The 17,598-nt window shown below is 37.5% G+C and overlaps 3 protein-coding genes across 10 annotated transcripts; 2 read left to right on the top strand and 1 right to left on the bottom strand.

The window, feature by feature from the left end:
* The first annotated feature begins 311 nt into the window (after positions 1 to 311).
* atmin (ATM interactor) lies at positions 312 to 6,816 on the top strand. 2 transcript variants are annotated; one of them, XM_058751579.1, is made up of 4 exons: positions 312 to 629; positions 2,218 to 2,343; positions 2,518 to 2,717; positions 2,998 to 6,816. In XM_058751579.1, exons 1-4 carry the CDS (start codon positions 414 to 416, stop codon positions 4,727 to 4,729), a joined length of 2,274 nt encoding a protein of 757 aa, XP_058607562.1. In that variant the 5' UTR covers positions 312 to 413; the 3' UTR covers positions 4,730 to 6,816. The 2 variants fall into 2 exon arrangements, with proteins under 2 accessions (XP_058607562.1, XP_058607564.1); XM_058751581.1 differs by lacking the exon at positions 312 to 629 and having other exon boundaries at positions 2,216 to 2,343; positions 2,444 to 2,717.
* Positions 6,817 to 6,971: 155 nt separating this feature from the next.
* On the bottom strand, positions 6,972 to 17,294 carry si:ch73-103b9.2 (uncharacterized protein LOC100150067 homolog). 7 transcript variants are annotated; one of them, XM_058751584.1, is made up of 3 exons: positions 17,189 to 17,294; positions 8,797 to 9,039; positions 6,972 to 8,055 (listed from the first exon to the last, which is right to left on the bottom strand). In XM_058751584.1, exons 2-3 carry the CDS (start codon positions 8,989 to 8,991, stop codon positions 7,129 to 7,131), a joined length of 1,122 nt encoding a protein of 373 aa, XP_058607567.1. In that variant the 5' UTR covers positions 8,992 to 9,039; positions 17,189 to 17,294; the 3' UTR covers positions 6,972 to 7,128. The 7 variants fall into 7 exon arrangements, with proteins under 7 accessions (XP_058607567.1, XP_058607571.1, XP_058607566.1 ...); XM_058751588.1 differs by having other exon boundaries at positions 8,797 to 9,036; positions 17,189 to 17,209; XM_058751583.1 differs by lacking the exon at positions 17,189 to 17,294 and adding an exon at positions 16,694 to 16,988.
* Positions 10,091 to 15,268, top strand: LOC131524451 (protein phosphatase 1 regulatory subunit 3E). Its single transcript, XM_058751589.1, has one exon. It carries the CDS (start codon positions 10,261 to 10,263, stop codon positions 11,179 to 11,181), a length of 921 nt encoding a protein of 306 aa, XP_058607572.1. The 5' UTR covers positions 10,091 to 10,260; the 3' UTR covers positions 11,182 to 15,268.
* Positions 17,295 to 17,598: the final 304 nt, after the last annotated feature.

Below are 17,598 nucleotides of genomic sequence, written 5' to 3'. Positions count from 1 at the left end.
CTGATAAAGCATCGTGTTATATATCGTGTCTGAAAGCTAGACAATATAAGTTGTCTTATATCCCATACTATTTCTGACATACTCCACGCGCCTGAGCTACCGACAACTGGCCGTTTGGGAACGTTCGATTTGATGTAACGTTAACGTTATCCAAGTAATGGTAGGCTAGACACAATGTAAAATGTTGCAGACTTTTGCAAGTAGTTTCAGCTCATAAACCTTTGGTGCAAACTCGTCTCAAACACAAATGTTAAGGTAATACATATAGTACAAATTATGAACACCCAGCAACAGTGGGCGTGTGCTTGCTTTCTATGCGTCTTCCGGAAGTAAACGTGCAGAATGTCTGTGGTGAGTTGGTTGCTATGCGACGTGTCCCGGAAGTAAATGTCTGCGTTGTGGCGTGTTGAATCATGGCTGCATCAACAGTCAACAGTAATAGCCGTCACAAAAGGCAAAAATGCAGCGAGAAGCTGCCTTTACAAGACAGAGAGATTATTAAACCCTCCATAACAGAGCTCACCAAAGAAGTGCGGACCAACATCCTCTGTACGGTGGAAGGATGTGGGAAGATTCTGCCTAACACTCCAGCACTCAACATGCATCTGGTCAAGTCCCACAGAATCAAGGTACAACACTACACCAGAACCATGCTAAATTTGTTATTTAGTGTTTTTACTTCAGTTCTGCTTCATTTTATAGGGTGAATCTTATTTCACTTCTATCTTGACTCATTTACAGTCCTTCATGTATGTCTTTATAATATATTTTTTTCTGATTCTGACTGATGAGAATCATTAAAAAAAAAAAAAAAAATGTATCCTACTCCAAATACATAGCTATAACATGCACCAGATTTGCCATATAACGGCACTAGAATAACAAACGACTTTGTACTTTTAGTTAGTTGAATGCAATTAATCTTTATAGACCCCAGATAGGAAATGTTTCTTAAATTATTCTGCTTGTCTTCATGTGCTATAATATAAAGAGAAACCTCACTGTCAGAGCTATTCCGGGGATGTTAAGCATCTCCTTATCAGCTTTTTTGCCAGCTCATAGCTGGAATTGGCAATGGATTGAATAAGAGCTGCTTGACAGGCTGACAGCCTCAGTGACATAACCCAGTTTGCAACACAGAATGATCCAGGGCTGTTTGCCAGACATAGATTCAGATTTCTGAAGTCTTTGTGGCACAGCCATTTTTGGATAGTTTGTGGTTTGGTCTTAGTGACTTAGGAGTCCTCTTCATTACTCCTAATGTTTCACAGATTTAGGAGCTAGTTTTAGTGCTAAAATGCTTTGTGAAATACTCTTAGAGCAAAAATTTAGGACTGACACACCCATTATTTTTAAGATTTTCTCCTAAATTGGCGAGTTATGAGCTACTTTTAGCCTTGAGATGTTTTGTGAATACGGGCCCTGGTGTCTGTCTATTTGCTGTGCAGCATGGGAAGGCAGTGTACTGTTGTTCTTCTTGTTGCAACCTGTTGATGAAAAAAATACCAAGTCTGACCTGACCATTCAGACTGAAAAGTATTAAAGGAATAGTTCATCCAAAAATGATCTTTCTTTCATCATTTATTTACTCTCATGCTGTTTTATTTATGTTTTTCTGTCTTCTGTGGGAAAATTAAAATATTTGAAAAAATATGTTATTCTGAATGTGATTGCTTATTATGATTAAAACGGACCAAAATTTGATGAAAATGAATGATGGTGCTGTTAACACTGAGGCATCACGTCACTAATGCCTCAAAATGTTGTGCTCATGCCATCACAACTTAGATTTTTCTTCCTCAGGAACACAATTTATCTGCCTGTGGTTTGGATTTCATTGTGTTCAGTGACCCACACTGAGTGGATTATTCTCCTCAGGGTCAATGCGATGGCTTTTCATAAGAGTGTCTTTCCTATTCCCATAGTGTGTTTCTTATTGAAAGGGAATGTCTCAGCATGCAACCTTGGTTCCCTGAGTAGGGGACATGATGCTGCATTGCTTGCTATTCTTCTCAGTTTTCAGTATGGTCTACTTGATAGAAAAATCTGAGTTGTGATTCTCATAGCTACAGATGCAGCATCTCATTCCGTATTCAGGGAATAAAGATTATATACAGAACCAAGATGTTTTCTTGCTACTTGCACAAAAACCAATATTCTTTTTGCTTTTTTGTCATCTTTTAAAGCTGTTTCTCACTGTATTTCTTTTGATTTCAGGAGGGGCTGGTCAACCCTACAATAAGAAAGGACATTAAGGAATCACAAAAGCTCTACTGTTGCCCAATAGAAGGCTGCCCAAGAGGACCAAACAGACCCTTTTCTCAGTTTTCGCTTGTTAAACAGGTATTTGCCATTGCTATTTGTCTGGAGTTTGATTTTTTTCTGTGTTATTTTACTATTCCTTTGGTAAATTGACACTAATTCATTTTTTATTCTTTTCTAGAACTTGATGTATAATTTATGTCCTGCTAGGAAAACAGCTGACTAACATGTTTCCTAATCTTGCTAATGGTGTAGCACTTTATGAAGATGCATGCAGAAAAGAAGCACAAGTGTTTGAAGTGCAGTAATGGCTACAGCACTGAGTGGGACCTGCGGAGACATGCTGAGGATTGTGGGAGGACATACAGCTGTACATGTGGTTGTCCTTATGCCAGTAGAGCAGCACTGCTGTCTCATATCTACAGAACGGGCCACGAGGTTCCCAAAGAGCACAGGTACTCGTTTTATCTGGTTAAAAGTTAAAACTGGTTTTGTGGTGGTAAATATTGCAATAGGAAAACATAAAAAGAGCATGGTATATTTTCCTCCTTGGCTTGCATAAATCATAATACTAATATCCTCTTTCAAACAAATAGCATGTCTGACCTAGGATAATATGTGGCTCAGGACAGTCACTTCGTCTTGCTCGACGTTATTCGTTATTGCTAACTTATATCCCAGTGTAAGGTTGCTAATCATACTGTACGTCTTATTAAAATGCAGTGTTTGTCTTAGGTATCCACCAGTGAAGAAGAGGAAAATGGAAAGATTGTCAAGCAGTACAACAAATTTTATGCCTGATGAACTAATTTCAGACTGTAAGAAAAAGCTTGGCGAAGGAGCAGTCCCTACTGTAGTTGTCTCTGGAACCTTGGACACAGCACAACTCAACACTAACCACCCCAAACACACCCAGAAGCTCCTTCTCCCAAAGCCCAAAGTGGCCCTAGTCAACTTTCCTATTATGCAGTTCACCCACCTGCCTGTTCTCCTACCCTCCGCGGAAAGTAGTGCCTTGAGGTCATTGGTCTTGTCTGTGGATGCACAAGGGTCCGTAAGCACTGTGCATATTTTGTCACCGTCGGTCGGTACAGTGGTGTCTGATCTGAACAATAAGACTTTCAAAGAGGCCTTTCCTGCACATACATCAGGCCCAGAAACAATTAGCACAGGAGTACAGGTCAATCTTGAGAGTCAAGCTTCTATGGGAGATCCAGTGGATCTTGGATCTAGAAACAAAAGCACTTCAACAAACATTCAAACTTACAGATCATACCTCAACAAAGGGATGGATGCTGGACCATTGACTGTTTCCCCCTGCTGTGAGGCCTCGGTGTCCTCTTGCTCTCAGACAGACATCAGCGTGAGTGCTCAGATTCAGCTGCCTGTTAATGTGCAAACCCAGACACTACCCTCACGAATCAAAGCCACATTTTCCATTGGAGCGCAGACAGATGTTTTCAGTTTCTCTTCCTTTAATGTGACCAGAGAAACACAAACGAGCTGTTCTGCAGCCCCAGTGGATGAAAGCCAAATGGACCAAGCAATGTGCACGAATCTTTTCGATACTGATACTCTCAGTGTCTCCACTCAGACTGCAGCGGCTGATGCACATTTCAGAACCAGTGGTTTAGAAGATCCTCTGACCAGCACTGGAGCTGGGCTTTTTGAGGACAAGACTGCCGCATCCATGTGTTTTGGGGCCCAGACTGACATTTTGCACCAAAACACAGTAGCAGACAACCAGACTCAGACCATGATACTTTTCCGTGACCTTGAGAATATACTTTCTGACAGCATGACTGGGGCAGCTTCAAGCTGTGCTTCGGGTTTAGTTGCTACGCATGAACCGCATCATACTGGTATTGACTTTGACTTTGAAGAGTTCCTTAATGCGACACACATTCAGACTCAGACAGAAGAAAGTGGTTTAAACAGTCTGAACACAGAGACAACTTTGGAACTCCTAGACATTGAGACACAGACTGACTTCCTGCTCTTTGACAACCTTGGTAACGGGCACAACAGTGACGTTGGAACAAGGGTGCAACCAAGTGATCTGGAGCTTGAGATGTTTGACACTCAGACCCAGACAGACCTTAACTTCTTGCTAGACACGGGTGGGCACATGCCCCTTGGCAGTATCCTCAGACATTCTAGTTTCAGCATGAGCACAGAGTCCTCAGACACAGAAACACAGACCGACGTCAGGCCTGCTCCACTTTCTCTGCCTTGCTCCCATGATGGGCAGGTGAGGCTCAGCACTGCTGAAACCCAGACCATCTCCAGCTCCTTTCAGAGTCTTGGCCACCTCTTCCACACTAGCAACGAGACCCAAACTGCAGTGAATGACTTCCTTTCAGCAGACTTGGCCTGGAACATGGAGTCTCACTTTAGCTCGGTGGAAACCCAAACGTGTGAGGAGCTCATCTCACTATTTCAGCACAATGACAAAGCCAAAAGCTGAAGGCTCCATCAAAGGTGATTTGGTTGATTAAGTCACATAATGAAAGAGTCAATCCTAGGATCTCCCTCAGCAAGTGTGGCAGAATTTCAAAACAGTTCCTCACAACCATCTAGAGCTCAATCTGTCAGGTAATGGTGTGTAATCGCAGAATTTTATTTTAGACACAAGTACACAATAAGGTATTGCATATCTGCCCAAGTCTAAGGATGTATAAGTATACCTTTTCAGCACTTTATCACCTCACTATTAATGATCAACAGATATCGGTAGTCCTTAAAGTATTTTGTTTGTTGTAGTAGGCCTCTTGTGGCAATGTGTAGTAAGTTCGTACTGATGTTACTCAGAAATCAGACAGAAATGATAAACATTCATTCCACAAATGTATTATCTCGTAGGTATCATTTCTAGTCTGATATTGTTTAGATGTCTTGAGTCTTACTGTCTTTGTACATGCTGGGTTTTTTTTCTAAACTTGGGCTGTTTGTTTGCTTTGTGGTATATAAAAAATTGTTACATTTAATAGTGCAATGCGCTTGACCCATCTAATAGCCACTGTGAGTATATTTAGGTCTTGAATCATTACAAAATTCATGCAAATATTTCTTGCTGACTGTTATGGCATAATTTAATAGTTACATCCTAAATCAGTTGAATTGACATCTTATGCATGTTTCAGACATCACATTTCCTTCAAAAGCAGAGCCGAGGATTTGTTCTTGTTTACTGTGATTTGCATTCTGTACTGTGAGTAGATTCAAATACGCAAATCACAAATGTTTACCGAAAAACAAAACCTTTACTTTTCCTTTGAAAGCAAGTATCAATTTTGATGGAGTATATTCATCCCTCCTTATGATTTTAAATAACTGTTTACATATTGTGTATAAACCTTTCGTTGATGCCTTAATTTAAGTGTTTATATGCTTTTGGCTGAGATAATGAAATTACAGTGCTGCTTAATGGAGGAGATTTAGAATTGATGTCCTTTGTGTTATTTTCTTTATTGGAGTTTTTTGTGTGTATATTTATTGTTTTGGTTCTTAAGAATGTTTCATCTCTGTGTGTGAAAATTCACTACTCATTTGCCTTAGACACTAAATATGAAAGGCAACCATAGCTTTATTTTCATTTAGCGTGTGTGTGTGTGTGTGTGTGCGTGCGTGCGTGTGTATATATAAATGGGATATGCTACGAATTATTTCTGAAATGTCCAATTTATTTGTACTCCTGTACTTTATGTATATAGTGAAATTTCCACAAGTAGAATGTAAGTGACGCAGTGTCTGTTCCCTTTATGACGTCACATTGGCTGCTTCTCAACATTGTAACTGCAAAAGAGCTTTAGTATTTTTATGCCAAACACTAGGAACTCTTGTATTCAGCCACTGCATTAATTGAAATGCTATTTAGATCTTGGAATAAATACTGCAAGTAAATACATGCTAATTTTGTGTAAGCAATGATGATGTCATAGTGAAAACTATTGCTATAGAAAACCTGAAAGAATCCAAGTGTTTCTCTGTAAAGAGTGCATGCATATTTTTGTGCCAAGAATAACTTTTGTTGCTTTTTTGCTTTTTACCATGTCTTATTTAATTTAGTATAGGACATAATTTATAATTAGGTGTAATAATAATTAAAAAAACGATGATTATTTTTGTTCTTTGGAGGCTGGTCATGTGTATAATCTAGCTATGTTCTGTTGTTTAGAGGCTATGCTGATGCACATGAAACTGGAAAATAAACTGCAGAAAAGAAATCTTTGGCCATTAATTGAATCAAGCATAATACTGCTATTTATATTACATTAATACAATAATATGTTTGATTTTCTTCTATTCCCTTTTGTTGTCCTGAGCAAATATAAGTGTCTGCAAATGACTGTGTCCTAAAGCATATTATTTTGGCACATTCAGCTGGACACAGATTTGTAGAACATTCCATGGTTGTGATCAATTTCATGGAATCAAAGACCACTGAAGGTTGCATTTTTTTAGTTTTTTTAATTATCTCTTATGATCTTAGTATTCAAAGCCATATAAAAATGGCACAGGATATAAAGTACTATTCAATTGTATATTTGTAAAGGATCAACTAGTCTACACACCTGAATTCGGCTGTTAATCAGGTTATTATTATTTTTATATATTTTTTTTTTGTGAATGTTGAATACTGAACATGCATCGTAAAATAGCATGCTGCTGAGTAATTGGATGCTGCATTCTCAGAAAAACCATCAGACTTCTCTTTATCTCTTTATGTTTTGTAGTCATCTTCATGTAGCACACTTTTTCAAGTGAACTGAAGTGTGAAGCTTTTGTTCTAAGTCTCTAAATGCTTATTTGACTCCAAACAGTATGGTGCAAAAAATGTACAGAGAGTTCAAAGATCAATAATAGTCACATCGGCATGTGAAATCTCGTTCCAATCAGCATTAGTCGATGAGCTTCAGGTCTTCTCAGATCTCTTGCTTTGTGGCTAGAATACAATCTATAACTGATGTTGCTCCTGGTAGAAGGCCTTGTCAATTCTTCCTGCCTGAGGTTTCTTCCCAGGGCATAGAACGCCTGGGGTAATGAATTTGACTCAGTGCTGGAGGGTAAATCATATTTTGATATCTTATTTTGAAAAGTTATGTTAAAAATAGATGGCAGGTGATTGTTTTCCTGGGACAGCCAATGCTTTGTGCAGGGAGATCCCTTTAACCTGTAGCCGTTCTCTTCTGGAATAAAGTCTGCGAGGGCCTTGAAGACATTTCCTGGGTCACCATCGACACTCAATCTTTCACCAGCAGTGACAGCTCCAGTGGCATCAGGCATCATGGCCTTGGTGACAACTTCTGCTGGATGGAAATCTGTTGGCTCCACTCTTTTAAAAAGACTGTAGTTCCTCAGGTTTCTGGACTCTTTGACAGGCGGCAACACACTAAAGCTTCTGATGCTAAGAGCAACTGTATTTTCCTTCAGGATTTGACACGGTTCTGTATGGTAATGGAAGACTGATGGTGATTTTTGTGTATACTGTTCATCTCCAGACAGCAACTTGCTAATTAATGGTTCTGACATATTTTGCAGAGATAAGCTGAGAGAGTATAATTCATCTGAAGAGGAACTGTCAGTTTCCTCTGCAAGATCTAGAAGGTTTGGGGCAGTCTTTCTGAAAGTTTTCATTGCATTTCCAGCAGAGCAGTAGATTGGCAGATCAGAAAGATTAAGGTCCGCACAGAGGAGACAATGAGAGTCTATGATGTCTTGCTTGTTTTTTTTCCCCTTTCTTGGCGGTTGAAGAAATACACCAAAAGGAGGAAATCTCCCCCAACCTTCAACCTGTTAAAAAAAAATGCAGTCTGTGAGTTTCTTACTTTGAAATGATCAACGAATGCAAACTTTACACTTTACACGCCCTTTACACACAAAATGAATTTACAGGCTGTTCAGTGCTGCATTTACACAGACATTACAACTTATTAAGTTAACGTTTTATGAAATTATGGATATACAAACATAATAAACAAAATAATGAATGAAAATAATCATAAAAAAGTTTGGAACGTTAAATAATGCACTGACACGCTAATGCGGCCAAACTAGTTATGCTGTTAATACAGTGAGAGTTATGAGGGACCTGCAAATAATTACAAATGGGTGATCTTTTGTTTAAATTAAAACCCATTTGTAATTATTTGTGTGTTCCTCATTCAATCCCTTACAGAGTATAGGGTTCATAACACTAATCTATTTAAATAATAATAATAATAATATAAATTCCTTATTATAGATCAGTGGATAATAATAATAATAATGGTAAATTTATATAATTCCAAAACGAATGTATGGTTTAGCTTCAATTAACGACAAATAGTGATACAAAGACGGATAACGTCTGATAAACATAAAGGATACAGCAATATCAATGGATAGATCAGTTAGTTCATGGGAAAGCATTGTCAGAATATGTGTGTTTCTTTTTCCGATGTGTTTTTTTTTTTATCACAAGCATGATAAGGAAGGATATAATTCTTGTCATCTACAATCTAGTTCAGATTCGGTCGTGTTAACTTGACTCACAGCGTCTTCCCAGCCAGTGCGGTTCTGAAGCAAATGTATGCTGTGCTCCCTGCAACAATCCTCTTCGCTGAGATCCAACAACACATTGACATGCTGTCTGCCCGAAGACTCCGTGTTCCTTTTTGTGCTGTCAGTAATCGTATGCTGTTTCTCAGCATCAGTACAGTCTGATGCATGGACTTCAGTGCTATTCATTCCGGACTGCTTCAGTCACAGCCAAAGCAACAACAACAAAAGAGACTTCTGTAAAAAATAATATTGTGTTTTACAAGTTAGCTCTTAAGTTGCATCTGTAGTTAAGGAAAACATGTTTAATAACACCCTAATTAACTAGCCTACTGAAAGACTGCATGAAACAGCAAACACATGTATGCGTAAATACATGCATCGCGTGAATAACAAACATGCAATAAGTAGCCTAAACAACTTACGTTAGTTTTGACAACACTAACATCTTAAACGTGTTACTGCTGGGCAATATAAATAATAGAGGCATAAACTGGTAGCCTATTGCATTTCTGTTAAGTAAAATGCGCGAACGGATGTTTAGAGTCTTGTTGTCATGATAACCGTGAGAGAGGATGACGTAGTGGAAAAAGACGATCCGTAATGTCGGTATTAATGCAATGGCGTGTTTTTGTACACTTGTTGTAAGTAGGGTAGCCTACATATTGTTAATGAAACAATATATTGTTTAAAAAAATTAAAGTCGTAAAAATTAAATAGTAGTCTAGATTACACTGCGTGATAGTTTGGGTAATTTATTATTTTAATATGGTCTTTCCATTTAAGGCATCACGACAGAATCATTATTTATTTACTTATTGCATGCTTCATTTTCTTAATTTTGTGAAAAACTGACAGGTCCTATATGCCATTTAATAAAGCCAGTCGCATGAATCCCTAATTGTTGCAAAATGAATACCGATGAGCATACAGGCACATTATTTGATAAAAGGTATCAATAATAGTTTTTTGTTGTTGTTGTTTTTGTTTTTTTAAAGAAAGTTCACTCTAAAATGTTATTGCGGTGTTTCATCTACTGTGAGACGTGATCAAGCGCACGGACTGCTTGTGGCTAAGGGGGTGTGTCTAAATTGTACGGTGAGGGATGGGCTTATGAATATTAATTATTGAAACGCGCCGTTCAGGTTCAGTTGATTGGCTGAAAGGAATGAGTGCTAGTCGGCTGACCAATACGCTTACTTTGGCTTATGAATATTAATTATGTTTCTTGACCTCGCGATTGAGGAAGGTTGGCGAGAAATGTCGGCTTGACCTAATTAATATTAATGACCTAACGCTTTGCCATAGTAGGATTCAGCCGGCAGCAGCATCTCGGCAAAGATTGGTTCAAAGATCCGCACTACCATCAACCATAGCTTCCCGTAGCCTACAATGCGGAAGGACACTTAACATCAGATCTCGACTGAAACATTCTCAAAGGATTTTGCAGACTCTTTTATGGAAGCCGAGGCTGCTGTGGTAATGCTGCCTCCCAAGAACTGCATCCCTAGAAACTACAGTTGTATCGCTGGGCTGTTCGGAAGCTTGACAGCATCAGAGCAAAAGCTGGAGGACGGAGAAGAGATGGAGGGAGAGGAGGGCAAGAATGGGGACTGTGAATCGTTAGAAATCAGCGTAGTGAATGAAAAACCGAGAGGAAGGGAATCATACCTGAAGCCACCGCATAGCCCGACTCAGCGCCGCAGGTGCAAGTCTCTCCCCACATCAGCAGAAAGAGCCAAATTAGAGATCGCACGAAGCCAGAGCCCAAGCAGTCAGAAAAAGGTACGTTTCGCTGACTCTTTGGGCTTGGACCTGATTTCTATCAAACACTTTGATGACACGGATATGCCTGAGGTACCAGACCGCATTATTGACAAATTCAAAAAAGCCAGAGCTCTCCACTTTAACAATTTCGACAAGTCCAACACATCAAGCCAGTCCGTGTTTATGGAGCTGCTCTTCACAAATCCAGGATCCCTGCCAGACTTCCTTGACAGAGTTTCTGCAGTGAAGGTTTTACTGGAGTCTGTTCAGGCTGATGAGTTCAGCCTCTCGGGGTTCGTGCGGGTTCTTAACTTGGCTTTCGAAAAAAAGGTCTATTTGAGGTACACCTTAAATAACTGGACGACATTTATGGATATTCTGGCGTCGTACGTCCCCCATTCTAGCGACGGGCGGACTGACAAATTTAACTTCAAAATCATCACCCCGACCTTTCTGGAGTTTGGAGGAACGCTGCAGTTTGCCATCAAGTACTGTGTCGTGGGAGGTGAATTTTGGGACAACAACAATGGGAATAATTACAGAGTAAGAAGGCACAGATTTAAAATTTCTCCTCCGAGGGAATGGGAAAACGGTTGGATCCACTTTATTTAGTGCGCGCTTTGCCTTTCCGCCATGGCGATGCTTGCTCGTGAATATTAATTTGGTGACTTCCATCGACGAATTGGCTAAGTAATAATCATGAGGCAATTCTTCTCCATAGTAGGATTAGTAATCCATGAAAAACGTATGTAGCATACCACATATTCGTAAATGTAACACCGTTGTCTGTGCTTTGTCATTGCTTAAATAATGGTAGAGAATAGGAAATTAAATTGACGTCAAAAAAGGTAACCACATGTAACATTAAGCATATTTCCATCGTTGTAATACACCGATTGTTTAGCTGCAGTAGGTTACATGGAAGGTCATGGAGACAAGACCCCTTCTGCATTCATTAAAATGAGCAGCACCATTTTAATGAACCCAGTTTACATTTAGCTTCAGTGCATTGTGCTGTAATAGGATATTGTGTAATAATTACATAATCCACCGTGAGCCTGTTACTCTTCAGTTCAAGTGAAATCATGGTGCTTCAGCATCACTGTGCTTGTCTCACATCAAACTGCAACTAAGGGTTTAGGCTACCTCTGAGGAAGATTTTTGATACCATAAGAAATTAAACCTTTAGAAGAGCATATGCCTTGGATCCATGTAAAAATTGCAACCAGTTCCGCTCTGCCTGTTGCGAGCAGGCCTTGAACAAGTGCCTCTTGAGGCCATGGGTATTAGCAATACATGTGCAGCAATTAAATATTGCCTACAATTTCTCTTCCTCAGAAAACATGCAGGCTGTTGACTATTTTGTTTTACTTTTCAAGTCATCCAAAAATTGACCCTGTTTATATTTTTAAAATATATAGTAGTTGGTAAAGTCCACTCAAGAATGAAAATTCTCTCACCATTTGCTCACCCTCTTTCTTTCTTTCTTTCTTTAGTTGGACACAAAGATTCTTAGAAAAATATTCTATCTTTTATACATTAACACATTAACAAAAGGGGTCATTTTTTGGGGTGGACTATCCCTGTAATGCATGTTACTGGTCTTATTGTGAACAATTCATCCTTGCATGTTTGCTTTTCTTGTGATATGCTCACTTGACATCTAAAACGCAGTTATGTTCAGCGACGATTCCGGTTGAAAACACTTACTTTTCACAGTCCAGTCAACAACTGATTGATAAAATTAAGTCGTGCCTGTCGTTGCGCATTTTCACTCTAAAATATGTCACAATACGATAGTAGTCAGTCGCAACTTCTGTTTCAGAAAATGCTTTTGTATTTAAGGCCCTGATTAAATAAAATTATGTTAACATTCAAACCACATCAGTCTTAATAATTACTATTAAGCTTGTGTATAACTTTTTATACACTGTAAAAAAAAATAATAATAATTGAGCGAACTTAAAAAAATTTTTTTTTACCAGCTTCAGCATATTTTTGAGTTTGCTCAACTTATTTTTGTGGGAGATTGTCAACTTTTTGTTGTATAAACTTGAAACGACAAGTTGAGAAAACTCAAAAATCTGCTGAAGCTGGTTGCCTTAAAATTTTATGTTGGCTTTTATTTTATGTTTTTTTTTTACAGTGTAGGTGATATGTAATTGTTGAAGAAGGAAGGTGTTCTGCAGTTTATATAGCCTACTTCTTTTCTGTGTGTGTGTGTTTATTCTTTTGCAACCCTGCTGACCCAACTGAGTATGATGGTCATGCTTAATTTTCAAATTTTTATAGTGTTGCTTCTTTCTCATGGCTATTTCATAATTTTTGACTTTTCAGTGTCATTTAAATCACTTTTTTTTCATACCTTCTCCCATCAGCAATGACATATCACCTATGAATTAATATACTTAAGCTTAATAGTAATTACTAAGATTTAATGAATGAATAAAAAAAATAAAATTTTGGAAAGAATATATGATCAGAATATCGATTATGCATGCACTGTATGTCTACCCCCTGCCCACTCAACATTTTTATGAAAAAGTCATTATAAAATGACAGACATTTGCATGACAGCACGACACTAAAGTGGCTCTGTATAATTTTCCCTATGTTAAAAAAAATACCTTTGTGAAAAAAGGTAAAGTTTTGTCATTTAATAACTTACATATAATTCAAAGTTCATTACGTTTCTGTGGGTTATATATATAATGTCTGATGAGCTAGCCAGTGCTTTTTTTTCCCAGGAAAACAATTTTCTGCACAGCTGCTACGCTATAGTTTTGTGTCTACTGTATATCACTGTGGTATCTTGCTTTAGACATCATACATACTTTTATCGCTAAATATATTTAATATACATCGATTTATTTATTTGGTAACTGTTTAATAAGTAGAATCATATACAGCCAGTCAGGCATTGTCACAAAATAAACTCCTTCAAGGGGTCCTGATCGGGTACGTCGGGATCCTGGTCAAATAGGGGGTTATTTTATAATGATAACCGGCTGTTTATATATAATCTTGTACTAACCTAAGACCAAAAACATATCTACTGTGAAGAATCTCTCATTCTTCCAACAATTCCAGGTTTATTCTCTTTTTAATCAGATGATAACAGTGAATTTTTATTTATTTTTATTTTTTTAACAAAACCAAATGAGTATTTTCAGATTTTCAGGGATGATTAACATTTAAAACGCCCAGACCTTAATAAAACAAGCTGTTGTACTGAAGTGAAGTTATTGGCTTTCATGATAAGACCATAACAATAGAAAGTGTTTAATATACCTCACATTGTGTAAGCTAATAAATCTTGGCAATTTGTGTTGTTTTATAAATGTTATTTTTACTTACTTAACATGAGTGTAGGTCAGTGAAGTATTTCAAGCCATACCTGAAATACCTTAGATTTGAAGATTGGGCATCTCAATTGATTTCAGTGACAAAAGCACACTGAAAGAATTATGTCCAAGACTTCTCCATAGTGAAGTATTCACCTTGTCGAAAGTTGTCATGAGCATTGTAATGTTTGAAGCGGATGTAGTCCCCCCCCAGCGACAGCTATATTTGATGATTGAACATAGAAAATCACGTCACCCAAGCTTTCTTCATTAGTGCCCTATAAACATTTTGACATCAGTCAAAAATTGTTAAGCACTTTTATTTAAGACTTTTTTGATCTTTAGCTGCACTTTGAGTAGTTTATTACTGAATGACAAATGATTGTAAAGCTGAACCTTTCACAAAGTATTAATAGTGCATCTACACTTTATAAAGTTATATACAGCATTCAAAAAGAATTCAGATACCTTATATATTTCATTGTTTATTTAATAATACAATTATAGTTATATATTTATAATTATATATTTTGTCACATTTCGTTATGTTGTATCCTTATGCTAAAATGAATCATCTAAAAGATGATCCTGAGAAGTGGAGTGCACCTAGTCTGAATATTTAACCTATATCAATGTGATATTTCAATAAACTTGCAAATGTGTTTTTTGGTTTGGAGCATCTGTAAGCATTTTAGCATAAGGCTGCAACATAAAATGTGAAAGAAAAAAAAACAAAAAACTTTTTTGAATACTTTCTGAATGACTCCTGCACAAATAAACATCCTGCTTTTCATGAACATCCACAAGCTATACCTCTTATATGCCATGTTTTCTTCATCACTGAGTTTCTTCTATAGTCCTTTTCTCTTTTAAACTAGGGGTTTGGGACAGTTTGAAGGCAAGTTGAAGGAAAAGGCTTGCTATTTTAGGTTTTGCTGTAATTATGTATTGTTTAAAATAGTTTGATCTTTGTGGGGAAAAAATATATGTACTGTTATGTACAGTAAATATGTACTGTTGTTTTACAAATGACATTCTGTGTTTGTTTTAACCTATGCAATTCCTGTCTTTACTGTTTCTGTTTTGCAAATGTATCGGTGTGTGATGTTGTTAATTGTTGTTTTTCTTTGGAATAGTAATACTGTATGTCTTCTGCTTGCATGTACAGACATCCTGCATCTTTATTTATATGGTGAAGATCTAATGTAGCATAATTGAGTTAAACAAGAATTAAATACATTTTGAGGTATCAAAATTCACTGTAATACCTCATTGTTCCTCAGCTTTACCCACTGTGTAGAGTGTTGAAGAGGGAAATGCACACACCTCAATTCTCTGTGTTTGCTAATAAAATGCTGTTACAGTATAAAATGCTGAAGTGAAGTCATTTGAAGTTTCATAAACTCCTACTTATTACTTTTTGAAAGTCACTTACAAAACCTACATAAGCATTTACTTGGACTAATGGGGCTCTGTCTTCTAATTTTATTTATAATATAATAAACATTTTTGGTGATTTGGCAAACTAAGGTTTTTTTGGTTCCTCTCAATGGAACAAAAACCTTCCATGCTATTATAACTGCAATGTCACAGATATAATTGAAGCTTGCCCTTAAATTCTTTGCATTCTGCATCTTCAGAACTGTCTGATACACTGAGATGCAGCCGTCTTCTAGAAGATTTTGGAAAAGAAAAAAATATATATAATTTTTGTCTTCATGACTAAATACAGATTAAACGAAAATGTGATTGGTGAAGTACCAACCAGCAAATTTTTTCATGAACATACATTTTTCTAAGTGTAACAAAAGCAAACAGTGTAAAACTGGTGCTCTCAGTGAAAAAAGAAAAAAAAAAAAAGAAAAAAAAAAAAAAGAAAAAATTACTGGGGCTGATTGCATAAAATCATTAAAAAAAAAAAAAAAAATTAACATACAGACTAAGTTTATGCAAATAGACTTTTTTTTTTTTTTCTCCAGTAAAGTGTATAGACATTTAATCCTAAAACACAACACAATATGGAATTTAAAATATGGGTACAACACCTGTGACAAGTCAATTTCACCACACGATGATTTACCATGCAACAGATTTAAAGCCTCTCAAAAAGTAAACATTTACGCCAGTGAACATATCAGTGCCATCTAAATTGCAAGTCCTTGTGTCATTGTTCACAAACAAGATGTGCAATATAATGGTATACATTCCTGATTTAAACAGCCTATGTTTTGATGACAGTGATTGAAACTGCTGCACTTTTTTTCTGTATGATATCAGTTACAACAGATTAAAGTTACACATTACTCTATGTGGTATATTGATTTAATTTACGCCAATTTAAATATCTGAGCTTGAATAATTCCAAGTCTTCAATATGTAAGGAATAACTGACGATGGGCCGTTGGATTATTAGAAAAATAATGCACACCCGAGGTGGTGATGCGGTCACGACGCGAAGCGGCCGTTACACCTCGGGTGTGTATTATTTTCTAATAATTCAACGGACCGAAGTCAATTATTCCGCTTATACTACGGTTGCCACACCTCAAGACATCAATCAGATTATATATTTCAAGGCATTCGTCCAGTATTTCTACTTAAATCGCTATTGTGAGTAGGATTATTTCTTCCGCATCTCATCCAAGGCCTCTGTTGCTAATTCCAAAACGTCATTTTAAACCTAGTAACGGAGGCTTGAGCCGTTGATAGCAGATTAATGTAGTTAATACAGTTAATAACTAGGTTATGAGAGAAAGAAAGAGAGAGAGGGAGAGAATTACCTCTGTGCGTCTCTCAATAGCGTTCGGCAGCAATGTCTCTAGTTATAGTGAAACTTAGTTCCTTTTGTTCACGAACAGCGCCCTTGTTGTTACCTCGCTTGTGAGAAGTCATGTAGTTTTTAAGTTGTTTACTGATAAAATCGTCAGAGTAGCGTTAACAACATTAGCGCGATGTATGTTAGTGTGTGTGCAAACTGTAACTGTTATGTATGTGCGGTCTGTGAGGGAGAGAGAGCGGGAGAGATAGAGTATGTGCTTTCCGAACATAATAAAGCGTAATTTTGTGGCAAAAATATGGACATGATCTGTCGTTTTTATCCTTTTATTTACTATATTTGTTTATTTGGACAGTGTCGTTGTGGGTCTTGGTTATTTTGCTTTTAAATAACAGAAATCATTTGGCGAAGTGATATGGTCATGTAATGCGGTCAAGAGCTGCCTGGAACTACGTTCGCCGTGCGGTTCCATGAAAATAATTGCACACCATAGACATACCTGTCAAGTATCCCGTTTTGGCCGGGAAAGTCCCGTATTTTACCCTTCTTTCCCGCCGTCCTCCCGTATTAGTATTTCCCGTAAATCTCCCGTATTTTAACCTGCGTTATTAAAAAATAATAACACCGGAGTAAAAAAAAAACATTTCCAATCTGAGCTGTCACTAGCCTCGCGATAACTGCCATCTGCAGTAGCCTACAGTGCTGTAGGTGGCAGTTGTCGCGAGGTTAGTGTGTGAGGTCAGATGATGAGTGACAACGCGGGAAAAAAACAAAACCGAGACGGACAATGGAGGTAACAACAGTGACGGAAGGCACTCCTGCCAAAAAACAAAAACCCTCGTGTAAATACCGCGATCAATGGGACAGCGAATTTAATTTTAGCATGGTACGAAAGATTGTTACAGAGAA

This window comes from Onychostoma macrolepis, chromosome 18 (genome assembly GCF_012432095.1).
Source record: "Onychostoma macrolepis isolate SWU-2019 chromosome 18, ASM1243209v1, whole genome shotgun sequence".
NCBI classification, from domain to species: Eukaryota; Metazoa; Chordata; class Actinopteri; order Cypriniformes; family Cyprinidae; genus Onychostoma; species Onychostoma macrolepis.
This window is presented reverse-complemented; position numbering and strand designations above follow the sequence as displayed.

Coding starts and splice junctions, on each gene's coding strand:
- atmin (XM_058751579.1), top strand. CDS start 414: ATGGCTGCATCAACAGTCAACAGTAATAGCCGTCACAAAAGGCAAAAA. Junction 2,344..2,517: donor AGTTTTCGCTTGTTAAACAG/GTATTTGCCATT, acceptor CTAATGGTGTAG/CACTTTATGAAGATGCATGC. Junction 2,718..2,997: donor GAGGTTCCCAAAGAGCACAG/GTACTCGTTTTA, acceptor TGTTTGTCTTAG/GTATCCACCAGTGAAGAAGA.
- si:ch73-103b9.2 (XM_058751584.1), bottom strand. CDS start 8,991: ATGAATAGCACTGAAGTCCATGCATCAGACTGTACTGATGCTGAGAAA. Junction 8,056..8,796: donor GCACTGGCTGGGAAGACGCT/GTGAGTCAAGTT, acceptor TTTTTTTAACAG/GTTGAAGGTTGGGGGAGATT.
- LOC131524451 (XM_058751589.1), top strand. CDS start 10,261: ATGGAAGCCGAGGCTGCTGTGGTAATGCTGCCTCCCAAGAACTGCATC.